Here is a 27631-nt window from a genome sequence, read left to right as displayed (position 1 = left end):
CTTGAAGTTGGGTTGGTGAGAAAACATGATCTGTACACACGTGTTAGCTTGTGTGATTTTGGCAGAAAATGGAGGAGTTAAATCTGATTTTTACACCTTCAGTGTGTCTCAAACATTGATCAATAGGATAAAAAAAACTTAAGTTAAACTCAATATAGGCTACATAAACAGCATGCACCCAGTTGCAAATGTATTAGGTGCACCTATCGGTCAGCCGCCTTGCAATAATTCCTACTTTTTATGAATAACACTCGGTTTTCGTTTTAATTGTTAGATATTTTTATTTTCATACCGGCCTATGGTGTACTCTCATTGGTATAAATGGTGGGGGGCAAAATAAAACAAAATACAAAACATGAACAAAGACAATATAATCCCTTAGATTGTAAAAGTTACAACAACACACATTTGGTTATATCACATTGCCATTTTTGGGGAGGATAATGTCACAATTGTGTTTTTTTACCAGTGCTCCATGATGAAAGTGCATTCTAAACAAACATAAGTAGTGGATTTAAAAAAAAAAAAAAGATATTTGCTTAGCAACTGCAAGCCTCATGATTTTAAATAAATTAAATAAAAAAAAGTAAATAAATAAACTTACTATCTTATACTTACTATCTGCAAAAAATAGGTTTCATGCATCTGCAAAACAGTAATTACAATCTCATATCTTAAAAGAGCGTTTGTCTCCAAATTGTCCTCTGAATTAAGGAGGCAAATAACTTTGGCAGCAAATTTCATCTGTAATATATTTCTGTGATATCTGAATATGTCGATGAAGATGTTTTAATGTACCTCCTCAGCATAGATAGACAGTCATGGTGTGTTGCTGCCCCCCACAGGTCTCTTTAAGCATTGACACTGATTGCTATAAAGTTTGACCTGCTATCTTTGATTTAAATCTACCAGCTGACTTGGACTGAAAGCAGTTTTCATGTGTGACATTCAGAATGGAGTTTTATTGGCTAGAGAACAAGATGCTATTGTAGAACAGTTTTAATACAACAGTGATTCAGATACAGATACATTCAGCACTAAGGTAGAGGAAACCTATGTAGGCTTTATGTTTATTGACTTTTTTATTAGCCTTTCCGGGACACTACAAATAAAAAATGCTTTTTAAAAAAAATGTTTTAAACTGCACCGAATTAAATGCAGGACACGTGGATTGATAAAATGATATTTATACAGTGTATGTAATTTAAATGTATACTGAATGTATTTGTTACATGTGTTTTTTATAATTGAGACTGGCAAAAGTCCAATAAGTTTTTATTTTTTGTGAGTAGAGTGAAAGTTCATCAGCCAGAGGGGCCTTACATGACAATGTGAGACTATAATAGTAAGTTAATATTAATATACACGTCTGTTTATTATCTTAGAGGTTAGCCTGCTCACTATTTAATTACTACATGTCTTTAGTTTTTATATTTACTCTGACAGCAGAAATGTACTACATTATTTAAGTCCAGTGTTACAATTTTGTATTACTTGTGCTTTACTTGAGTATTTCAATTTTGTGCTACTTTATGCTTCATTCCACTATATTCAGAGGATGTAGCAGTGATGTAGCTGCATTACATTTGTCTGACAGCTATAGTTCCTTGTTACTTTACATATTTTACTTACAAATCAATGATTATCTTATAAAATATGATGCACTCTTATAGAACAAACTACCCAACAGTATATCAAATAATACAAATTCTCTCCACCTTGATTAGCTACAATATTAAAATGCTGTTTACACCTCAATAATAATTATGAACATAACAGTGACAGGAGGTATTGTGCTCCGTAATGGATCCTTTGCTGATGATACTTTCATATTTTTACTATCTGAATACTTCTCCCACCACTGCCTCCTAGAGTCCAGACAAATTATCATAAAGTATGAGAATCTGTGCACCATTGTGGGTTTCACATGCGCCATATTGCGAAACCCACAATGTAATCTCTCAGTTCCTCTTGTTTGCCTTACAAATAGATGTTCTTTGAATTTCCTTTATAAAGTTAGACGAGTAGGTGAAACAGAAATGTGTTACCAGGAACCATGGGACGTCAAGCATAATAATCACCACTCTCATTAATAGACTACTTTTATTTATGAAACTGAAATGTCAGGCTATATTAAAATCAGGGAGGGGATTTTGATCTCTCAACCACAAATGCAACAGATGGCCCAATCTTGCTTTCAGCAGCCAGATGCACATCCGGTCTGTCTACATCAGAGGGTACAACCAACACTAACCACAAAATGCAAAATGATGGGTGAGTCCTACATGGTGTACATGAGACAGTGAAAAACTAAGATGTCTTGCTCTCACTATTTCCTGTTTTTGCAAATGTCATTGTGCTGTATGGTGTGCTCTTGCCTGATAATCAGACAGAATAGCCAATTTGTCTTCACTTCATCATATTAAATTAATTAGGTGATCAACAGAAAATGTATATAATTGGTTCCAATTGGTTAATCTATCTATCTATCTATCTATCTATCTATCTATCTATCTATCTATCTATCTATCTATCTATCCATCTATCTATCTATCCATCTATCCATCCATCTATCTATCCATCTATCTATCTACATTTTCCAGGGAAATATTGTAGTTTTTATTCTAACAAAAAACAAAACAACCTCGCCTACCTATCTTGTACCCTGTCTTACTATGCCAGTTTCCCTTTACTACAGTTAGGCCTATTCCAAATGTTAGGCTACATTAAAATCAGGTAGGGGATTTTGATCTCTCAACCACAAATGCAACAGATGGCCCAATCTTGCTTTCAGCAGCCAGATGCACATACAGTCTATCTACGTCAGAGGATACAACCAACTCTAACCACAAAATGCAAAATGATGGGTGAGACGTGCATGGAGTCTACATGAGACAGTGAAAAACTAAGATGTCTTGCTCTCACTGTTTCCTGTTTTCGCACAATGTCATTGTGCTGTGTGGTGGGCTCTTGCCTGATAATCAGACAGAATAGCCAATTTGTCTTCACTTCATCATATTAAATGAATTAGGTGATCAAAGGAAAATGTATATAATTGGTTCCAATTGGTGAAATACAATATCTTTGAGGTTTGGACTGGTCGTCAGATAAAACCAGCAGTTTGAAGAGATGTCACCTTGGCAAAGGCTGGATCAAACACCTGCAACTGCCCCAGTGACACCTGCATTATTATATCATTTTGAAGGCCCATCTTGTAGAGAAGCCCTGTCCTACATGAGTTAAAGTATAGTTTTAATGTATTTAATTATTATTTTTGGTTTATCTTGTGTTTACATGTAATCAAATGTTTAATCAAGAGACCACAAACTAATTACAAATTACTGACTAATGTACACAGTGCACAGAAAGTGGGAGAAACCAGGGGGTCAATAGGGGCCCACAGGTCAGTTTTGGCCCCTATAGGGTTAATCTGGCCTTGACTCTGGCTTAACAAAATTGTGAGGACATTTTTTACAATTTCTGTTCATTGAAAATACAGGCTAAATGATTAGATCAACTGATGAACTAAGGATTAATCCATAACGCAAACAGTCTTTAGTCACAGGGAATGTGGGAATATACTCACATTACAAGGGCCTCATGGGTCTTATTATACCTGATTTGAAGACCTGCCCTGCAGAGGGGCCCTGTGTCAAAATAAGACCTTCATTATTTCTGCTGATACTGTAATTGTGGATATTGTTACATTTATTTTAGAATCTTACATGCAGAAGTTACACGTGCACTCAAAAATGTACAGAAGTTACAGGCCTACTTTTGTATAATAAGCATTGGCAGTACAGAATGTAACTACATTGAATCAAGTACTGCACTTAAGAGTAATATCAGTAGCCTAATTTTGACATACTTGTATTTTACTTGAGTATTTCCATGTATGTTTCTCTACATTACGAACATTACGCTACATAACTGAACAAAGTGATAATTAAGAAGGCTGTGTCAGTGCTGGGGACTGCCCTGGAGCCCAAGTGGTTGTTGAGAGAGAGAAGGATGTTGCACAAACTGCTAAGCAATAATGGACAGCACTTCACATCTCCTGCACGATCTACTGGTCAGACAGCAGAGTGTTTTCAGTTGGAACTCCGCTGTAGTAAGGACCGCTACAGGAAATCATTGTTGGCCACAGCTATATCAATATACAATGACTTTCCTCTGTGCCGGGAGAGGAGACTTATGTTCTGAGTGGTAATGCACAAGGCATATTCTACTCTCAATTTGCACAGCAGAGATATATCTTTAATACTACTTTATTGTATTTTTTATGTCTACTATCTAGTGTAAAGTAGTTGGTATGTACATTTATACAGAGATTTGTAAATACAGTGTTTTTCATACCTACCTTGTCCATGTCTTTTTGTGTGAGTGATGCGCGTTGTCTATCTATCTATCTATCTATCTATCTATCTATCTATCTATCTATCTATCTACACTGTAAAAAAATCAATTTTTTTAACAGTTTTTTTCAAGAAATTTTACATTTTTGGTCTGTATTTCAAAATGACAGAAACAAAAGGAAAAAAAATACATGTTTCATTTGTGATTTATATGTAAATGGTCTTAGATTTACAGTATTTTTTGTAATCACAATCGTAATTATTTGTATTTTTAAAGATAATTATTCTGTTTTTTAGAGTTTTATGACTCTATTTTAACAATTAATTTATGTCAGAAGAAAAGGAATTCATGGAATTCTAAAATTATTTCTTGTAAAAATACAGATTTTTTTTGCAAAACTTCTGAGTTAATGTAAATTTGGGCTTTTGCAACGTAAAATTACATGTTTCATTTGTGATTTATATGTAAATGGTCTTAGATTTACGGTGTATGACTATTCTAACAATAAATATATGTGAAAAGTAAAATATTTCTTGTACGATTACAGTAATAAAGGCTAATTATATAAAGAAAATTACTGTTTTTTTTTTTACAGTTTATTTATGTTAATTAACGGACAGTATTTTTCTGTTTTTTAACAGACATTTTCTGGCGCCCCTGCTGCCGCAAAATTTCCGTTATTTTACACTTTTTTTTTTTACAGTGTATCTATATCTATCTATCTATCTATATATACATTTTTCAGGGAAATATTGTAGATTTTATTCCAACAAAAAACAAAACAACCTCGCCTACCTATCCTGTACGCTGTCTTACTATGCCAGTTTCCCCTTACTACAGTTAGGCCTATTCCATAAATTAACTCCTGTGACTGTAATACAATATTTTTTGCATTAGTCACTAATTGTTTCTTGGACATACAGATTCCTCTCAGATCATGTTGACTCTCTCTGTACTTTATTTAGTTACATTCAATCAGACCACCACTGTACTTCACTTAGACTACTTATTTTTCTCGTCAGGAGTTTGATATGGTTATCAGATCAATACCTAACAATATAGTGTCTTTAGCACAAAGCATATGTCTGGAAGAACTATACTTAAATATACGTCCCCTTACTATTAATGGGGTTTCTATATCTGATAGAAAGTGTACTAACGCTTTTATTAGAAATCATCTTGAACATATTACTTCTCCCATATGTAATTACAGGTGGCTATATTTCAATAGAAAACAATAGGACACTATATTTCTGTTACCTCATAAATATATCATTCCAAATATTCCAAACCCTGCCAAAGCTAATATGTGCAAGTTCTTTGCAACTGATAAGAATAGATGCACTTGTGTGATGCAGTTGTGAAGGGGAAACTATTGAACATGTGTTTGTAGATTGTTTTCATGCCACTTCTTTTTGGTTTAATTTATAGAAGAACCTTTCAAAACATTTTGAAAAAGATATCATACTAACAAAGATTGAGCTATTACTCGCTGTTAACAATTCCAATTTTTCGGCAGATGAGATTTACATAATTAATTTGATTATTATCTTAGCAAAATATTATATACATAACATGATATGGCTTAAAAGAATACTCTCCTTTTTATTTTTAAAGATATTGATTTTAAAACATATTACACACTGATTGATAACTTAAAACTAAAAAAATCTAAATTGGCTAAAACTATTAAATTGTTTAGACATTTAAATTTATTCCAATTGTTTAACAGACCCTGATTGTTTTTTGTTTGTGTGTATTTTATTTTGTTTTTATTCATCTTTTCCTTTCTTTACATTTGATTTATTGTATAATTTATTTTATTTTTAGAATATTTGTATACTGTAAAATATATTTGTAGAATCGTGATGAAAAATCTGAACATGTATATGAATCTACTGTGATGAACTTTTGAAATAAAGTATTAAAAAAAACTTCTTCTTCTACTGCTTCTGCTTCTTCTTCTTCTACATCTTCTTCATCTTCATCTTCTTCTTCTTCTCCTCCTCCTCCTTCTACTTCTTCTTCTTCTGCTTCTACATCTTCTTCATCTTCATCTTCTTCTTCTCCTCCTTCTACTTCTTCTTCTTCTGCTTCTACATCTTCTTCATCTTCATCTTCTTCTCCTCCTCCTCCTCCTCCTCCTTCTACTTCTTCTTCTTCTTCTTCTACATCTTCTTCATCTTCTCCTCCTCCTTCTTCTACTTCTTCTTCTTCTTCTTCTTCTTCTTCTGCTTCTACATCTTCTTCATCTTCATCTTCTTCTCCTCCTCCTCCTTCTACTTCTTCTTCTTCTTCTTCTTCTTCTTATTCTAATTCTTCTTCTTATGCTTCATCTTCTTCTTCTTCTCCTCCTCCTCCTTCAACTTCTTCTTCTTCTGCTTCTACATCTTCTTCATCTTCATCTTCTTCTCCTCCTCCTCCTCCTTCTACTTCTTCTTCTTCTTCTTCTTCTGCTTCTACATCTTCTTCATCTTCTTCTTCTCCTCCTCCTTCTACTTCTTCTTCTTCTTCTTCTTCTTCTGCTTCTACATCTTCTTCATCTTCATCTTCTTCTCCTCCTCCTCCTCCTTCTACTTCTTCTTCTTCTGCTTCTACATCTTCTTCATCTTCTTCTTCTTCTTCTCCTCCTCCTTCTACTTCTTCTTCTTCTTCTTCTACTTCTTCTTCTTCTTCTTCTTCTTCTTTTTATGCTTCTTCTTCATCTTCTTCTTCTTCTCCTCCTCCTTCTACTTCTTCTTCTTCTTCTTATGCTTCTTCTTCTTCTTCATCTTCTTCTTCTTCTCCTCCTCCTCCTCCTCCTCCTTCTACTTCTTCTTCTTCTTCTTCTTCTTCTTCTTCTGCTTCTCCTCCTCCTCCTCCTTCTAATTATTCATCTTCTTCTTCTTCTTCTTCTTGTTCTGGTTCTACATCTTCATCTTCTTCTTCTTCTTCTGCTTCTACATCTTCTTCATCTTCATCTTCTTCTTCTTCTCCTCCTCCTTCTACTTCTTGTTCTTCTTCTTCTTATGCTTCTTCTTCTACTTCTCCTCCTTCTCCGTCTCCCCCTCCTCCTCCTACTTCTTGTCCTCCGCCTCCTCCTTCTACTTCTTCATCTTCTTCTTCTTCTTCTTCTTCTGATTCTACATCTTCTTCATCTTCTTCTCCTCCTCCTCCTCCTCCTTCTACTTCTTCTTCTTCTTCTTCTTCTTCTTATGCTTCTTCTTCTACTTCTTCTTATGCTTCTTCTTCTAATTCTCCTACTTCTCCTTCTCCGTCTCCCCGTCCTCCTCCTACTTCTTGTCCTCCTCCTCCTCCTACTTCTACTTCTTCTCCTCCTTCTCCTCCTTCTACTTTTTCTCCTCCTTCTCCTTCTCCGTCTCCCCCTCCTCCTACTTGTCCTCCTCCTCCTCCTCCTTCTTCTACTTCTTCTTCTTCTTCTTCTTCTTCTTCTGCTTCTACATCTTCTTCATCTTCATCTTCTTCTCCTCCTCCTCCTCCTTCTACTTCTTCTTCTTCTTCTTCTCCTGCTTCTACATCTTCTTCATCTTCTTCTTCTCCTCCTCCTTCTACTTCTTCTTCTTCTTCTTCTTCTTCTGCTTCTACATCTTCTTCATCTTCATCTTCTTCTCCTCCTCCTCCTCCTTCTACTTCTTCTTCTTCTGCTTCTACATCTTCTTCATCTTCTTCTTCTTCTTCTCCTCCTCCTTCTACTTCTTCTTCTTCTTCTTCTACTTCTTCTTCTTCTTCTTCTTCTTCTTTTTATGCTTCTTCTTCATCTTCTTCTTCTTCTCCTCCTCCTTCTACTTCTTCTTCTTCTTCTTATGCTTCTTCTTCTTCTTCATCTTCTTCTTCTTCTCCTCCTCCTCCTCCTCCTCCTTCTACTTCTTCTTCTTCTTCTTCTTCTTCTTCTTCTGCTTCTCCTCCTCCTCCTCCTTCTAATTATTCATCTTCTTCTTCTTCTTCTTCTTGTTCTGGTTCTACATCTTCATCTTCTTCTTCTTCTTCTGCTTCTACATCTTCTTCATCTTCATCTTCTTCTTCTTCTCCTCCTCCTTCTACTTCTTGTTCTTCTTCTTCTTATGCTTCTTCTTCTACTTCTCCTCCTTCTCCGTCTCCCCCTCCTCCTCCTACTTCTTGTCCTCCGCCTCCTCCTTCTACTTCTTCATCTTCTTCTTCTTCTTCTTCTTCTGATTCTACATCTTCTTCATCTTCTTCTCCTCCTCCTCCTCCTCCTTCTACTTCTTCTTCTTCTTCTTCTTCTTCTTATGCTTCTTCTTCTACTTCTTCTTATGCTTCTTCTTCTACTTCTCCTCCTTCTCCTTCTCCGTCTCCCCGTCCTCCTCCTACTTCTTGTCCTCCTCCTCCTCCTACTTCTACTTCTTCTCCTCCTTCTCCTCCTTCTACTTTTTCTCCTCCTTCTCCTTCTCCGTCTCCCCCTCCTCCTACTTGTCCTCCTCCTCCTCCTCCTACTTCTACTTCTTCTCCTCCTTCTACTTTTTCTCCTCCTTCTCCTTCTCCGTCTCCCCCTCCTCCTCCTACTTCTTCTCCTCCTTCTCCTTCTCCTCCTTCTACTTTTTCTCCTCCTTCTCCTTCTCCGTCTCCCCCTCCTCCTCCTACTTCTTCTCCTCCTTCTCCTTCTCCTCCTTCTCCTCCTTCTTCTCCTCCTCCTTCTCCGTCTCCCCCTCCTCCTCCTACTTCTTCTCCTCCTTCTCCTTCTCCTCCTTCTCCGTCCCCCTCTCCTCCTCCTCCTACTTCTTCTCCTCCTTCTCCTCCGTCTCCCCCTCCTCCTCCTACTTGTCCTCCTCCTCCTCCTCCTACTTCTTCTCCTCCTTCTCCTCCTCCTCCTACTTCTACTTCTTCTCCTCCTTCTACTTTTTCTCCTCCTTCTCCTCCTCCTCCTCCTACTTCTTCTCCTCCTTCTCCTCTTTCTCCTCCTTCTCCCCCTCCTCCTCCTCCTCCTACTTCTTCTCCTCCTTCTCCTTCTCCTTCTACTTTTTCTCCTCCTTCTCCTTCTCCTCCTTCTCCGTCTCCCCCTCCTCCTCCTCCTCCTACTTCTTCTCCTCCTTCTCCTTCTCCTCCTTCTACTTTTTCTCCTCCTTCTCCTTCTCCTTCTCCTCCTTCTCCGTCTCCCCCTCCTCTTCCTCCTCCTACTTCTTCTCCTCCTTCTACTTTTTCTCCTCCTTCTCATCCTTCTACTCCTTCTTCTCCTTCTTCTCCTCCTTCTCCTTCTTCTCCCCCTCCTTCTCCTCCTCCTCCTACTTCTACTTCTCCTTCTCCTTCTCCTCCTCCTCCGTCTCCCCCTCCTCCTCCTCCTCCTACTTCTTCTCCTCCTTCTACTTCTCCTCCGTCTCCCCCTCCTCCTCCTACTTGTCCTCCTCCTACTTCTTCTCCTCCTTCTCCTCCTCCTCCTACTTCTACTTCTTCTCCTCCTTCTACTTTTTCTCCTCCTTCTCCTCCTCCTCCTCCTACTTCTTCTCCTCCTTCTCCTCTTTCTCCTCCTTCTCCCCCTCCTCCTCCTACTTCTTCTCCTTCTCCTCCTTCTACTTTTTCTCCTCCTTCTCCTTCTCCGTCTCCCCCTCCTCCTCCTACTTCTTCTCCTCCTTCTCCTTCTCCTCCTTCTACTTTTTCTCCTCCTTCTCCTTCTCCTTCTCCTCCTTCTCCTTCTCCTTCTCCTTCTCCTCCTTCTCCGTCTCCCCCTCCTCTTCCTCCTCCTACTTCTTCTCCTCCTTCTACTTTTTCTCCTCCTTCTCCTCCTTCTACTCCTTCTTCTCCTTCTTCTCCTCCTTCTCCTTCTTCTCCCCCTCCTTCTCCTCCTCCTCCTACTTCTACTTCTCCTTCTCCTTCTCCTCCTACTTCTACTTCTCCTTCTCCTTCTCCTCCTCCTCCTCCTCCTACTTCTACTTCTCCTTCTCCTTCTCCTCCTCCTCCGTCTCCCCCTCCTCCTCCTCCTCCTACTTCTTCTCCTCCTTCTACTTCTCCTCCTTCTCCTCCGTCTCCCCCTCCTCCTCCTACTTGTCCTCCTCCTACTTCTTCTCCTCCTTCTCCTCCTCCTCCTACTTCTTCTCCTCCTTCTACTTTTTCTCCTCCTTCTCCTCCTCCTCCTCCTACTTCTTCTCCTCCTTCTCCTCTTTCTCCTCCTTCTCCCCCTCCTCCTCCTACTTCTTCTCCTTCTCCTCCTTCTACTTTTTCTCCTCCTTCTCCTTCTCCGTCTCCCCCTCCTCCTCCTACTTCTTCTCCTCCTTCTCCTTCTCCTCCTTCTACTTTTTCTCCTCCTTCTCCTTCTCCTTCTCCTCCTTCTCCTTCTCCTTCTCCTCCTTCTCCGTCTCCCCCTCCTCTTCCTCCTCCTACTTCTTCTCCTCCTTCTACTTTTTCTCCTCCTTCTCCTCCTTCTACTCCTTCTTCTCCTTCTTCTCCTCCTACTCCTTCTTCTCCCCCTCCTTCTCCTCCTCCTCCTACTTCTTCTCCTCCTTCTCCTCTTTCTCCTCCTTCTCCCCCTCCTCCTCCTACTTCTTCTCCTTCTCCTCCTTCTACTTTTTCTCCTCCTTCTCCTTCTCCGTCTCCCCTCCTCTTCCTCCTCCTACTTCTTCTCCTCCTTCTACTTTTTCTCCTCCTTCTCCTCCTTCTACTCCTTCTTCTCCTTCTTCTCCTCCTACTCCTTCTTCTCCTTCTTCTCCTCCTTCTCCTTCTCCTCCTCCTCCTACTTCTACTTCTCCTTCTCCTTCTCCTCCTCCTCCGTCTCCCCCTCCTTCTCCTCCTCCTCCTACTTCTACTTCTCCTTCTCCTCCTCCTCCTTCTCCTCTTCCTCCTCCTCCTTCTTCTTCTTCTCCTTTGTCTTAGGTTACTTTATGTACAACATGTTTATACTAGTGTTTAAACAGATAAATATATATATAAAAAGAACAAGGGTGTAAATAACCAACCATTACCCGGAACATGGGCGGGTCAGTGTGACGCAGCCACCGTGTGTCTTGAGGATGTGAGCGGCTCAGCTCGGCTCAGTGTGTCGGTCCTCAGTCCTCCTCCGGAGCGCGAGAGAGAGAGCAGCCTCACTAACACTCCTCTGTCTGACTGTCTGCGTCCGGAGAGTCTAGTAGCCATGGCGTCAGGCCTGCTCTCTGTTGTTGTTGTGTTGGCTCTATCCGTGGTCCAGCTCCCTGCTGTATCTGGTAAGTTTACTTTGTTTTAAACTCTAATCTCTGCTCATTTGTCTTCTTTGTCCTCTTGTATTGTTTATTTGACCGCGTGTTAGCTCAGTTAGCTAGAAGGAAACCGGGGCTAAACAGAAACCGAGGCTAAAAAACGACCACACTCATCCGGGGGGCGCTGTCAGTGACGGTAACGGAGAGTTAAAGTCACCGTTTATTGCTCAAACGGTGTATTCACATTGTAACGGGAGCTTGTCTCTAACTTGCTAACGGTAATAGGTGAATCAACCGGACCCGGTTCATCTGATTTTATGGTTTAATGAAGGTCAACAACACACCGACAGATTTAACGCGTCAACTGGCCGTTGTCAAGGCTGTGCTAGTTCCTGTAGCCATAGCTACTGTAGCCATAGCTACTATAGCCATAGCTACTATAGCTGTAGCTATAGCTAGTGGTCAATATGGCCCAATCTGATCATTTTACATATAAATAATGTTCTGTCTTAACATGAATCATAATCTATTGCAGTATTTGTGAAGATGGACAGCTCTGACTAAATTTTCCCTCAATGATATAAATAAAGGTGGACAAAATATTATCAGTTTAAAGGGACTATTTGTAACTTTCAGAAATGCTTGTTAACAGCGACACCTGTGGCCGTTAAGTCAACGAAGGTCAGAGTCGGGCTCGCGCTTGTGCTCGCGCTAAACAGACATGAACGAGCATCGCTCAAAACAGTGAGGCGACATGAATCAGTGATGATCCTAGTGTTGGCTTTTCCTGCTTCAGCCTCCCAACCGCGGTCGGAGGGAGACACCGGCACCCAGTCGGAGACGATAACGTTTCTCGCTGCAGAGCCCCGTCACTTCACAAGACACGGGAAACCTCTGTTGGTCTGGAGGAGCTGCAGCATTTATTTCTGCACAAACGTCCGCTGTACATTCACTAGATATTCTCAGAGCTACTAACTCTCCTGCAGTGTGGAGTGAGCGCACATGCCCGCCTAGAGGTGGAGCGAGACAGCGAGAACGCACGCGTTGTGTGGGTGAAGGCAAGCAGGCAGAGGAGCGGAGATGCCGGCCACACGCGAGCGCGGATATGCGAGCGTGGTATGCGCGGATATGCGAGCGCGGTATGCGCATATACGAGCGCGCGGTATGCGCATATGCGAGCGCGCGGTATGCGCATATGCGAGCGCGCGGTATGCGCATATGCGAGCGCGCGGTATGCGCATATGCGAGCGCGCGGTATGCGCATATGCGAGCGCGCGGTATGCGCATATGCGAGCGCGCGGTATGCGCATATGCGAGCGCGCGGTATGCGCATATGCGAGCGCGCGGTATGCGCATATGCGATATGCGCATATGCGAGCGCGCGATATGCGAGCGCGCGATATGCGAGCGCGCGATATGCGAGCGCGCGATATGCGCATATGCGAGCGCGCGATATGCGAGCGCGCGATATGCGAGCGCGCATTTGCGAGCGATATGCGCGCATGGGATCCCGACCCGGTAGATTTATACGTGTAAAAAGTTACAAACAGTCCCTTTAACACAATACAATGACCATAAAGTTGAATAAACACCTGTCTATACAGTTTCAACAAAAGAAATGAACATTATAACCTTCATGAATGTAGGATTTGTTGCAGAACTGTTGTATTAGACTGCATTACACATATTAATTAGATTGTAGGGCTGCAACTTAATATTATCCACATTCTTTCTTTGTTCAAAACCAAAAGATAATCAGTTGTATAATAAAGAAAATCAGAAAATCTAAATTTACTATATAATGATATCACAATATTAAAATACAGATACTTAAATAGCAGATTTTATCCATAGCGCCCACTCTCAAACTGGTAGTGATATGATTCAGAGACATTGGTTCAGTCCTGTGGATGAAGATAAATCTGTAACCATCCACATGTCATACATTTTTATTAGGGCTGTCAATCAATTAAAATATTCAATCGCAATTAATCTTAAAGAGAGATTTGTCAAGTATTTCATTCTCTTTTCAACATGGGAGTGGACAAATATGCTTGTTTATGCAAATATATGTACTGTATACTGTATATTTATTTTTGGAAATCAATTCACAACACAAAACAATGACAAATATTGTCCAGAAACCCTCACAGGTACTGCATTTAGCATAAAAAATAGCTCAAATCATAACATGGCAAACTCAAGCCCAACAGGCAACAACAGCTGTCAGTGTGTCAGTGTGCTGACTTGTCTATGACTTTCCCCAAACTGCATGTGATTATCATAAAGTGGGCATGTCAGTAAAGGGGAGACTCGTGGGTACCCATAGAACCCATTTACATTCACATATCTGGAGCTCAGAGGTCAAAGGACCCCTTTGAAAATGGCCATTACAGTTTTTCCTCATCAAAATTTAGTGTAAGTTTGGAGTGTTATTTCCTTCTGGACAAGCTAGTATGACATTAGGGATGTTCCTAATTAACCGTTTAACCGTTAACCAAAGAAAAATCTGAAAATCCTCTCATTGGAGAAGATAGAAGTATAAAATGTTTGACAATTTTGGTTGACAAATTACCAAAACAACTAGTCGATTATAGAAATAGCTTCCTGTAAAAAAATGCTGTCCATTAATGGACTATTTGTTTCAGTTTTATTGGGTTGTTCTAGACTATCAAACTAATATATAACTCCTAAAATTAGCACTGATGTCTTTTTTTAAGTGGGTTGAGGCATATGTGTGCCGTTCTCTGGCACCTCATCACCACTACAGCTTTGTCTTCAGTGGTAGCGAGGCTAACCTTTCCTGCCCCTCTCTCCTCTCTGTCTCTGTTACAGCAAGTTACAAGGACTGTCAAGCCTCTTCTTATGAAGCATACAAGAGATGCGATATTGGATTTTGCTGTGGTTCCTGCACCCACAGATACTGCTGTACGGATAGTTTCTGGCGGTTTTCTGAGGATAAACAAGAAGACTGGTATTCCATTATATTCTATAATATACTGTATGATAAATGGCCTTTAACTACAGTTTCTCTTTGTCCCTGTGTCATTGCAGCAATTTCTGCAATGATCATGCAGTCAAGCAACAGGAAGTAGTGTCTTCCTGTGCACGACCACCGGCATGAAGCTAATATGTGACTCAATTGCAACTTGCAGCAGCAGAAGTCTCCTTTGACACAACAGATTCATGAAATATATGTTTAGCTTACATGCCTGATGTTAATTTAATCAGCAAAGAAAACAGGGAAGGGGATTTAACAAAACTGGGAAATATTCAGTATTTATGTATTATTTATGTAATTATTATATTATTTATGCATTTATGTTTCCAGTTGTGATCATTGCACAGGGGATAACGTTTACTATCATTAGTGTTATAAGTGTTAAAGGATTGACATCATTCAGCTTTTTTGTCTACTATTCTGTACCAGTAAGGTAATGGCAACATAAATATTGTTTTGTATGATTTTTTTCTTTGTTTCTTCTTTAGTGGAGATAACTTTCAGTTCAATTCCTCTCCATTGCCCATGGTCCTTGGTGTTGGTGGCTTCGTTGTCATTTTGCTCATCTTCATCTGCTGCTGTGTCTGTCCCTGCTGCTGCCTGTACAACATGTGCCGCAAGCCAAGACGTAAGTAGCCCTCCACTAGCAATTAAATCTGTGTTTTGTTGTTGGTGATGCTTTTCAGATGCAGAACTGGCGGCTCGTTCTTTGGCCACGAGTTCGTCCGCCTTGATATGTACAACTGCCAATGTTTCAGGAGCTCGAAACAGGCCGTGGTGGGATGTATTGATTTGGCAGACTTAAAGGAGTAGGCGACATAATGTGTATGCAAACATTTGTGTATCAGTGAGGCACTGACACCTCATTTAAGTCTCCATTTTTAGTTGCCATATCTTAAGCAATAGAAAACCTCTCAAAATGACCACTAATTAGGAAACATTTAAACTTTTTTTTTTTTAAATCAGCAAAGCCTCATCTTCCTTTTCTGTAGAAGGACGTAAGAAAGATGTAATTTTGCTGCCATCTTACAGTATGTGGACGGTCCAACGTTGTTAACTAAATTAACTGCCAGGATACAGAAAGATCTTAAAGGAGTAGTTTTGCATTTTTAGTGATCAGGTGTTATGAGTGACTGGTAGCAGGATTGGGCGATGTTACAATATACCAGCAGACAATATAAGTTTTGTATTGTTTACTAGTTCACCAGCCAAATCCTGATAAGTTTACATCCTGGAACTACATGAACAGGTAAACACAGGTTAACACAGAAGGGTGTTAACAAGTGTTTCAGATGAACAGAAACTTAAATAGGCAAAAGGAAAGTGAACGTAATTGCATCAATTCCCTGAAGTACCTAGATCTGTAAGGTATTTAATTCACTGGATTAGCCAAAGCAGATGTTCCCATCTGGCTATTTATCCGTTAACAGTTTCTCAATTGATTTATCATAAAATGTACTATATAATGATATCACAATATGAAAATACAGATACTTAAATAGCAGATTTTATCCATAGCGCCCACTCTCAAACTGGTAGTGATATGATTCAGAGACATTGGTTCAGTCCTGTGGATGAAGATAAATCTGTAACCATCCACATGTCATACATTTTTATTAGGGCTGTCAATATAAAATATTCAATCGCAATTAATCGCGATTGTCCATGATTAATGATGATTAATTAATGAATAATTTCATTTTTTATCTGTTCAAAATGTATCATAAAGAGAGATTTGTCATGTATTTCATACTCTTTTCAACATGGGAGTGGACAAATATGCTTGTTTATGCAAATATATGTACTATATACTGTATATTTATTTTTGGAAATCAATTCACAACACAAAACAATGACAAATGTTGTCCAGAAACCCTCACAGGTACTGCATTTAGCATAAAAAAATAGCTCAAATCATAACATGACAAACTCAAGCCCAACAGGCAACAACAGCTGTCAGTGTGTCAGTGTGCTGACTTGCCCCCAAACTGCATGTGATTATCATAAAGTGGACATGTCTGTAAAGGGGAGACTCGTGGGTACCCATAGAACCCATTTACATTCACATATCTTGAGGTCGGAGGTCAAAGGACCCCTTTGAAAATGGCCATGCCAGTCTGCATGACAGCAGAGATTCACTGGTTTCTACTTCTCAAATGGGACATGTAGCTGCATGTATAGGTTTCCTGCACACAACCAACAAGGAATAACATTTTTGAGTTGCTGTCTGTTGGCAGCTTCTCAACTTAGGTACAATGCAGTGTCTGAATTTTTGGTGTGCTTGTTTGAATGAAGAAGTCAGACTTTTGGTTTCCAGTGTGTTGGAGTATTTCTGTCTAGTTTTGAAAACAGAACTTGAGGGGACTGATTTGAGGTCTGTTGGCCCACACACCACATGACTTGTATTACTGCAGTGACTGAGTCTGACTAATAACACAGACATTGAGACACAGAACGTTCCCAAAGTCATATGCGACACTGACGACGGTTACAAAGAGGTAGTTTATTGAGGGAAGTAAACTCTGTCCAGAGCTGTGGAGTTCCTGATATTTGTATTTGTCATCATTCTGCATGCTGTGCAGGTTTCCACTTGGCTTTTTAATGATCGTCTGTGCCGAGCCGTGTATCCCGCAGGTTAATGACCCAGTGTTGTCATCTGTGATAATAGCTGTTTGGAGTTCAGGCCAAACTTGAACACTACTGTAGTTCCATTAATGGAAAGATCACACCCTAACTGAATTAATACTGCTGTTTTACAAGAGGGCCTGTTCATTTTATCATTTTATCCAGCTTTAAGACACTTTAAAACAGCTTTATGGGACTCTTTGATATTAATCAAATTTAATCAAATTATTGTTATTAAAGGATAAGTCCGGTGATATTCTATATTTTTGTTATTGTCGAGTCGACAAATCCCACTTACATACATACTTACACGCGCACGCACACACACACACACACACACATATACAGTATATATATATATATCTTATCCCTCTGTGATTAACACACAGGCATGCGCCACAGCATTGCAGGGAGTAACAGGTTTCTTAATTACCAGAAATATGGGCACTGTAGTTTATTTTGTGTCAATCACACATGCGTATATATCCTGCTGCCATAAATAGTGCACCAAACCTGTGACTAAAAATAATCCCCAACAAATACACTATTTACTCCTGTTTGACTAACATTTGCTAAAAACTATAGTGCCCAGTTGTTGAAGGAAAATCTTTGCCCTTTAAAAAAAAATGAAACTTTTTATTTACCTGTTGTTTTTTTTAATATCGCCAGCCTCAGTCTTTAGATCCTAATATAATTTAGATTAACTTATTTTTAACTTAACTTTTTTTGTTGTCTGTACTATTAACATAGTAAGTCTGTAAGTACTTCATATAGTTTTATTTACCTCACATTACAGTAATGTTCATCTTTACATCATTTCCACTAAAATCAAAGAGAACAATAAATGTTAGGTGTAAATTAGGGCTGTCAATCGATGTATTTAATTGCATGATTGTCCATGATTAATCACACTTTTTTTTTTGTTCAAAATTAACCTTAAAGGGAAATTTGTCAAGTATTTAGTACTCTTATCAACATGGGAGTGGGAAAATATGCTGCTTTATGCAAATGTATGTATATATTTATTATTGGAAATCGATTAACAACACAAAACAATGACAAATATTGTCCAGAAACCCTCACAGGTACTGCATTTAGCATGACAAATTGCTCAAATCATAGCATGGCAAACTGCAGCCCAACAGGCAACAACAGCTGTCAGTGTGTCAGTGTGCTGACTTGACTATGACTTCTCTAAAACTGCATGTGATTATCATAAAGTGGGCATGTCTGTAAAGGGGAGACTCGTGGGTACCCATAGAACCCATTTTCATTTACATATCTGGAGGTCAGAGGTCAAAGGACCCCTTTGAAAATGGCAATGAAAGTTTTCCTCGCGAAAATGTAGCGTTACTTTGGAACGTTATTTCACCTCCTTGGCGACAAGCTTGTATGACATGGTTGGTTCCAGTGGATTCTTTCGGTTTTATAGTTTCATATGTTGCTATATTCACTCTAGCTTTAAAACTGAGGCCGCTACAACCTAAAAATCACAAGTTGTGTTAATGCGTTTAGGAAATTAGTGGCGTTAAAGTTAATTTACGTTAAAGCGTTATCGTGTTAACTTTGACAGACCAAGTGTAAATATAAGCTGTCTGTGCTTGCCTGCTGTCTCTGGCACGGATACATCACACAAAGACTCTATTTTCATATTCCTGCCACAGAATTGTGGTCTGCGTCCTCGTTGCTTTATATGCAGGTATACTGTGTGCCTCTGAGCAGCATACTCTGAGGTTTAACTGCTGCAGTTGTCGTGTTCCCACAAGACTTTAAGGTTTTTGAGACACGACGTCAGAAACAAACTCAACCAGTCAGCGAAAGCCCCCCATCATTAACTGTAAGCACTCAAAAGTAAGTAAGTAAGCAAGCAAGTAGTTTTATGATCTTGGAAACACCCCAACAGGGTATGCAACCAAGCCTCTGTCTTGCATAGTCCCATCTACATCTCAGATCCAGATCATGACAAAATGTAATGAATTCTTTCTTGGCCTCTGTCCACCAAGTTTCATTCATGACTAAAGGTCTAGAGTAATCTTGCAGTGAGACAAACAAACACAAACAATGGGCCTCATGCATGAACATTTTATCCTGAACCTCTCTTACTGTTTTTATGAGGTTTGCAGATTCACCAAACTGGACAAACTTGTCGTAAATTGCTCGTTTCAGCCTTATGAATACCACCTGTTCATGAGGAGGTGCCTAGACGTGAGATTTGATCATTAGCATAATCCACGCCCCTAAAATTGCCATATAAGTCTACCTGTTCCGCTCCGTGTGTGGGGAAGTCTCATTTACAAAAATGTCGCCAAAGAGTGAAAAACAAGAATTACACACCGCAGATTTTCAGGTCCTGCTGTCGGAAATTAGCAGACAGAAAGATAACAAGTTTAGCAGAGTCATTGGGGGTGTAAGATGACGGGAAACAATTAGAAACTATTAATAGTGCAGCTGTTAAACATAACTTGTCACCAGAGCTGTACTGGGACAGAAATGAAGAGGGAATAGTTTAACATGAAGTTAAATACTAAAAAAAAAAAGCGGTACATGATTAATATAGAGGCGAAGCCCCGCCCCTTCCGGAGGACCACCATGCGACCTTACTTCGAAAAAAAATATGAATAAATGAGTGAAATACTTTTTTGATCCCGTTTGAATTGCCACATGAATCACACATATGATTTTTGTCAATTTAAAATATAATTTTGCAAGTGAAGAAAGTCGCAGTTTATTGCAAATCGTTTGAAGTATCAGACTGTGAAAATACGTCATTAGAAAGACGACACACCCAAAAGTCGCATAAGTGACGTCTCTTTCTATGAAGCTACGATGCCTGTGTGTGTTTCGCACTTGGATGTACTCGCATGAGCAACGTTGATTACCGTTCATATTTTTTCCGAAATAAGGTCCCATGGGGTCCACCGGAAGGGGCGGGACTTCACCTCTCTATAACAGGGGGATGTGACAGTCATGGAGATGTAACGAGAAAATATTATACCCTACAGTAGTTGATACTGGACAGCAACCTGCACAACAAATTGTGTTGCTGTTGTGCCAAACAAAAATCTCAAAATTTAAAGAACTAAAATCTAAATTGGCAAGCCATATATAATTAACAGAATATTATTTTTGCATTAAGTTTGTCTCGGTTATGTATTATATTTTAATGAGTTTCGGTATCGTATTTAAACTCCAAATTCATTCAGATTATGGCGTTATGATTTAAGGTTAAATTAGTTTTTTTTTGTCTGTCTGAAACACGAGTTGTGCGACACTAATTAATACCTAAGAGAAAAAGTACAAAAAAATGGGTTGATACTGAGACAACCATATTGGAAGGACGGAAAGTAAAAACTAAAACAGATACAATATAGATTGGGCTGAATATTTTTTTATATTTTCAGTTTAGTGGTGAGGACAGACACCTTTACAAACAAAGTAAGAATGCACATAAAAAAAATCGTTAAAAAAACATAAAAAAATCTTTGGCATGTGAATTCCCACGACTTATTTTTTATGAGCTTTGTGCAGTCAGAAACAGGCATCCAGCATCCTCTGTTTTCCATTACAACAGGGTGGATTTAGCTCCAGTCTCTTGAGTCCTCCAAATCAGTATTTTTTGCTGCTAGATTTCTTCTATTGTTCTCTTCTCTCCCCAGTACTCAGATTGGATATCACTTATCTATTCGTGTCCAACCTTTAACCCGCTTCTCTAAATTAATTCCTATACATGTGTATTTGTGTTGACACTCGAGCATGTACACCGTTGTAAGTAGTACACACTCTGACAGTCTACCTGTCAGTTTGGTCTTTTCAGCCAGCTTGTTCTGGTTTTGCCACGCCGTGACGAAGCTCTGGCAGAGACAGAGAGAGAGAGCGGTAGGCTAAAACACAAGTAGGAATGTGGATTCCCCAACTCGGGCTGATGCATGTTGGGATCACTTCCAGGAATGTCAGAGCTCCACCTCGTGTGACTCATTGTTTCCACGACAACCACAGTGGGGAAAACTTAAGACCATCCCACGTCATTTACAGGAAGTGGTCATGATTACACCCACTCAGTTAGGAAAAAAAAGACATGGTGGGGGAGTGACTGACACACACATCTTTCTTCCCTCAGGGGTTTTTGTTTTTTAAACAGTGCTGTCGATTTCACTTAACGTTTACTCCCTGCTCCCCTTCTGTATTTATATATATTTATAACAGTCTAGCAAGTAACAAATCATGATGAAGTTGTTTTTCAAAAGCCGTGTACATCTATTTATTGCTAACGCACTAACCAAGTCATGTTTAGTTTCCTGATAGAGAACTTGTCTTCTTAGCTAGCACTGTCCTTTACTGCCTTATGTTCAATTCTAGTCTCCTTTTATGACCATATTTACTAAGAATAAAATTATTGTGAATTACGACTTGTGTAACCTGAAAAACATGCACTGTAGGTGTGCTATTTTCAGTCCTGAGTACTGTCTGCAGGTCTTCCTTTCAGGCTGCATACGGCCTCAACAACCACAACCAATAAGATAGGGCCAAGCCCCCAGGAAGAACGCTGGTGGTTGATGCCAATTTTCGTAGTGGCCAAAAGGCGGTACTACAACTTTTTTGTCCGTCTCTTGATGCCATTGGGCCCAAAATCGCTTTTTCCCATAGACTTACATTGGGAAAGAGACGTCTATAACTCAGCAAAGAAAGTCCATAAAGCCCACACTGCTGCTCATAAAGCTCAATTTGTGTGACAAGGTAATAACTGAGGTTGGACCCAATGAATGTGTAAACATTTTTGTTTGGATTTTGGCAACTGGACAGTCAGAGGAAAGTGTTGAGGGATTTTAGAGTGTAAATGAAACTGTACTAAAACACTAGTTTAAAAAAAACAACCTTGAGTCCCTGTATCCCCCTCCTGTGTAAAATGCATCATTATCTTGTGACACCAAATGAAGTAGCATTCATGCAACAGGAACATTTATAGAAGCTTATTGACTTTATGGGCGTTTTTTCAGTCCGCCTTTTTTCAGAGTCACTGCACAGTTTGCACAGTGGATAAAAACAGAAGTGATGGTCTGAGTTAAATCTTGCTGCATATTTGTGGATCACACGAATGTCTCCTTTGTATGAAACATGAACTTCCTTTTGTTTAAATGTTGAAATCCTTTGTTCTTTCTATTATGTAAGTGTATTTCTTAGTCTCTGTGGTGGTGGTGGTGGTTATGCTCTGAAAATGAATGCTGGTTAACCTTGTGACTGATACTTAAGCCACAATATGATCTTTTTGTGATGTTAAACATTTTGCGATATGCTGAGTTTTGCGATAAGATATATTGTGATTTATTATCTTTTTTTTCAAATTCAAATGCAGTTTGTCAACATCTGTTTTATCTAATAAGATACAGTTTTCACTCTGTTCATCTCAGAGTTTTCATTCGCATATCTTGAGGTCAGAGGTCAAGGGACTCCTTTGAAAATGGCCATGCCAGTTTTTCCTCGCCAAAATTTAGTGTAATTTAACATTCTTCCCGACAAGCAAACATGACATGGTTGACTGAGACTGAACCCGCTACGACGCCTGAAAGACAGATTAGCGTCCGTCGGCTTGTTAAGCGGTTAATAGTTTACATAATAAAAGATTGATACTTGACGTCTGTGTATCGATGCAATATTGCCACGCAAAATATCGTTATACTATTCTGTATCGATTTTTTTTTTTCCCCCACCCCTATTCAGCATGGTTGTATCCCTCCACTTCAACTGAAACTAAGCCCCTGCCTAGCTTATATTATCTGTATTTCTCATCCGTTTCTGTGTTGTTTGCTTTCAGCTGTGATAGCTACCTCCACCCACACCACAGTGGTCACCACCGCTCCTCAGCAGTACCCCCAGCAGCCAGCCGCAACAGCTAGGCAGCCTCAGTCCTACCAGGGGGGCCCGTATCAACCTACCTACCAGCCCGTACCGGTGCAGCCGGGTTATGGAGCTCAACCCATGATTCAGGGCTACCCAGCTCAACCCATGCCTCAGGGCTACGGAGCTCAGCCCATGCCAACATCACCCTACCATGGACAACAGTTCACCGCAGGACCGCCACCAACATATCAGGAAGCCAGTGAGTGTGGATTTTTAATAACCTAGACAAAGAGTTACAGTTGGGATTGTACAACTTCCCTTTATAACACCCTACCAGTATTCATTTAGTCAACAAACTCTGGAAATATTTCTCGACTAGACGCTAGCAAAAAAGTAACCTTTGAAAATGAGAACTATGAGAAAATCAGAACTGTCCTCGACCGAAGGTATTCTTAGTTGACTAACACTACAATTTTGTAATTACTAATAGATTAGTTGATCTGTGAAACTTTGTTTCTCCACAAATAATCACACAAAAGCACCACTTTAAATCTTGTGTTTATCAGAGATGTGCTCATAAGTTTCTTGGAAATAAGTCATTCAGCATAAAGAAGTATAAAAAATTACTAAAGATATCTTAGTTGTCTAAGACCAAAACAATCAATTAGTTGATTGATCAACTGAGAGGGGGCAGCCTTAGAGGAAATGTAATACATTTTTTCTTTTCAAACATCCATAACTTGGGGATGATAAACTGGATTAGACTAAAACTAACAAAAATCGAAATTACTTAAATTTGACTAAAATTTATAAACATTTTTGTCAAACAACTATAACTAAAAGTAAATCAAAATCAGGTCTCAAAATTAAAACTGCACCTTTAATGAACCAGCTCACCTTTAATGATAACCACCTTTTTAAAGGGGACATATTATGAAAATCTCCCTTTTTCCAGTGCTTGTGCACATACATTTGGATATCTGGAGTGCCTACCAACCCACAAACTGTGAAATAAGACAACCCAGTCAGTTATTGTGGGCTGCTTAGATCAGAAAACATGTGATTCAACAAGCCATTCAGATTTGGCTCCCTGTCCCCTGGCGTGAGAACTACCTTTGGAAAGGTGCACCATTATTTCACTTCTCTTCTTTTTTTTTGGGAGGGGTTCTTAAAGAGACAGGCGCTAAAACAGACCGTTTCAAACAGGGTGAATACAGGTAAGGTACGTTTCTCAAAAGGATCAGCAGGAAATGGACAGAAATAAAGTTGATGACTACATAGTGAAACACCCAGCATACTATAGAAAAGCACCCAGACACTGTAACTTTAAAAAAAACAAACATGTAATGCAATTTTGTTGCTTCAGAATAGCTACAGATGAGGGGGAATAACACCTGCTGGTATAAAGTTGGGTCATGTCTGGGTTTTGTAAAATAGGAAATGAAACGTTTATGGTTACTTTGTTTGACAGAACAGAAGTTGTGCTTTCATGTTCATGCCATGTTTTTCTTTCTGTGTGCAGCCGGCCCTGGCTTCCCTCCCGGCGCGATGCCTTACAGCCAGGCTGCGTTCGGTCCCGGCCAGCCACCGTACCCTATGCAGCCTCCTGGCCAGCCGCAGCCCCCTGGCCAGCCGCAGCCCAAAGGTCCAGTCCCACACACAGACTACTTAGCCCAGCCAGCATTCAACCCGGATTTTACTGGATAATGGACCGCAGTGCCACGCTCTTAGCCACTTTAAACGTGCTGCAACATTTTTCGAACTTGGCAGAACTGGAAATTTTTGTAATCTGAATCAGAAGATGCAAATTGTCTCTGAGCGTCTTGATTCATGTCTTTTGGTGGTGAAATATGAGAATGTTATGACACATTTGAAACCATTGTAGTGCATCTGTTCTGTCGAAAGAGTTGCCAAGTAAAAATGTTGATACCTCTCGGCTCGCATTGCATGGACTTACAATATACAAGTGGTGAGATTGTTTTTTATATATTTCTTAGTGGCTCCTTCTTGGTCATCTTGGTAAATTACACATAAAACCACTGAGTGCTTTGGCATTTTCCAGCCTTGTGAACATGCCTCAACACGTCCCTCCTAGTCCCCGCCGGCCGAACCTGCCCGACCTCTTCCTTCACCGTCTACAGTGATAGCAGTCAGACTCAGTGGTCAAACTTTGGAGGTGTTTTGGTGGCCATAATCTCATTGCTTTCTGCCAATTTATTTCAGACCGATAAAGTGATTTCAACCTTTTTTTTTCTCCATGTACTTTATAATGCTGTATATGTGTTACTTGGGAACAAATTCAAAGTGTGTGGTACGTCTCACTTGAGGATTTATCATGGACAGGAAGCATGCCATTGTCAGTTAGTTGACTAACGATGTTCAGGAAAAAGGGTCTAATTTTAACCCTCCAGCAAAAGGGAACGTTCATCATGTCAGTTGAACAGAAGAAGCCTCGTTCACAGGGAAAGTTTTGTGTGTTCGTGTACACAAAGTTTTATTTCTCCTTCTTTGCTCAGGTTGTTTTCATTCATTGTTTTCATGTTACAACGCGTAAGTGAGCAGAAATGCATCGGCAGCTTTGAATGAAATAACCAAAAGAATTTTTTTTTTTTTCTTTTTTATCAACCAAACATCCACAAAAAATGTTATACTTACAAAAATGCAGCAAACAATTGTGCCTTCTTAGCCACATTACTTTTATCAAACTTAAGTGTGCATGCAATTTACAACAATTTAAAACCACATTTTCTAGTTTTTCACGCACGTTTGATTTGTCTGTTTCACATAGCGTTGTGTAACTTGTTACTTCAACAGGCCACATTATTTTGCAATATGCAGCCTTTCAATTTTAGTTCCATACTGTGCATGTTATGAATCTTTAAAGGTCATCTTTTTTTTAATTTATTCAGTATTGTGTTATTTCCCCTGTCCAGTCTATTTTCTTTCTGGAAAGTGTCCTCACCATTGCCTTTATTAGACTGCCCCAGCATAGCAGTATAAGTAGTCTGTTGTGTTTTATCTAAAAACTAAACCAATGCGCCTTCCTTGCTGTGCTTTGTCACCTCTGCTCTCTGCTGACTGAAATGACTTGAAAACAGTTTTGCTAAAGTGACCTTTTTTTCTTATGAACCAGCTGAACCTGGAGAAGTAGAAGTACAGTCACAGCTCATGTGACGAGTCATCTTTTTAGCCACCCTGATTTTTCAGCTTCCTCTCTTTAGGTCAAAGAACATAGTACCTAATATATTCCATTTTAGTATCACGGTTACAGCTTTCAGACTGACCCTTCAATCACATCCATGCTGTGGCTTATTTTATTTTACCAGCTGACGTGAGACACACCAGCTAATAAAAGGCCTGATGTCCTCACATATCTTTGTAATTTACAAAAAAAAAAGTTAATTTGTGAGGAATGTGCATGCGTTCTTACATCGACCAAGCGATTTGTGATTTGTGTACTTCCTTGTAGGCTTGCCCTTATTGTGAAATCTGTCTTTATAAATGTGTTCTGCCTGTGATTTCAGTCCTTTGGCCAGTGTTGTTTCTTCAAGATGACTTTGGTTTGAGTGTTTGTGTGTGTGGATTATAGCCATCTGTGTTCTTTGTGAAAGACAAACCAGCAGAGATTTTACTCTTGTTCCATCTGTTTCTCATCCAAGAATATTTGTCATTGATGCTATACTTTGACAATATATGTACATTACTTTTATTTTGTTAAAAACCCACCACTTCCTCTGCAGAGTTCAATAAAATATATATTTTCTGTTTTGCCCCAACTTTGAGTTATTGAATTTTCAGAATAGAAGAAAATAACTCAAAGTACACTTGTGTCTACACTTAACGCCACGAAACTACAAATTACTAAATAAGTGAATACATAACAAGACTAAGGCAAAACATATATCAATTTAATTTACGAGTGGCTTTACAATCTGTCCAATATATGACACCTATATTTTTTCTTTAGACCCTCAGATAACAAGTCTGAACAGCCGTGCTAGCTGCTCTGTGAGGCCGTGCTTGGGATGGTGATGATGGTGTTAAATTAAAGTTAGAAGATAATGAGAGCTATTACAATTCACCCCGAGGGGAACATGAATGTCTTCACCAAATTTCATGGCAATCCATCCAATAGTTTATGAGATAGTCTGGGCTAGCATGGCTAAAAATAGAAACTGAAGAAATAGAAGTGTGTGAAGAGGGTGAGTTTAATTATCCTGCAGAGCCTTAGCCAAGAATAAGAACAACACACCTGTAACATTTTCGTTTTTCACAAATTTGAATGAGCTAACCTGACAACCATGACATTACCTGCATAAATATGCATGACAAGTATCTTAATAATACATTATATCATCAAGCAAAGTGTCCTGCATTTTGTTCTTATTGCAATCTGAAGATATATTATGTAAAACCTTAATAAAAAACTACCTAGAAGACTGAAAAAATAGTAATAAAATAATATGTTATACCTGTCCCCACTCTCTACATCACTTCACCATGAAATATAATAATTAAAATCCTTCAGAATTTTTTTAAATTATTATTATTATTGTGTGACTATTTCTAATTTAGACACACAAATATATTTTCTCATTGGAAATTCACAATATGTTAAGTTAAAATACACATTTTAGTCCTCATGTCCTCATGTTTTCACTCAGTCCTGTTAAATTATCACATTATTCCCCCC

General features: G+C 39.4%; 1 protein-coding gene across 1 annotated transcript; it reads left to right on the top strand.

The window, feature by feature from the left end:
• Positions 1–11284: 11284 nt before the first annotated feature.
• LOC141772313 (uncharacterized) lies at positions 11285–26714 on the top strand. Its single transcript, XM_074643158.1, has 5 exons — positions 11285–11504; positions 14313–14451; positions 14967–15106; positions 22913–23197; positions 24461–26714. The coding sequence occupies exons 1-5, from the start codon at positions 11435–11437 to the stop codon at positions 24643–24645; spliced, it is 819 nt and encodes a 272-aa protein (XP_074499259.1). The 5' UTR covers positions 11285–11434; the 3' UTR covers positions 24646–26714.
• The last annotated feature ends 917 nt before the right edge of the window (positions 26715–27631 follow it).

The sequence above is a fragment of the Sebastes fasciatus genome, chromosome 1 (genome assembly GCF_043250625.1).
Source record: "Sebastes fasciatus isolate fSebFas1 chromosome 1, fSebFas1.pri, whole genome shotgun sequence".
Classification (NCBI taxonomy): Eukaryota; Metazoa; Chordata; class Actinopteri; order Perciformes; family Sebastidae; genus Sebastes; species Sebastes fasciatus.
This window is presented reverse-complemented; position numbering and strand designations above follow the sequence as displayed.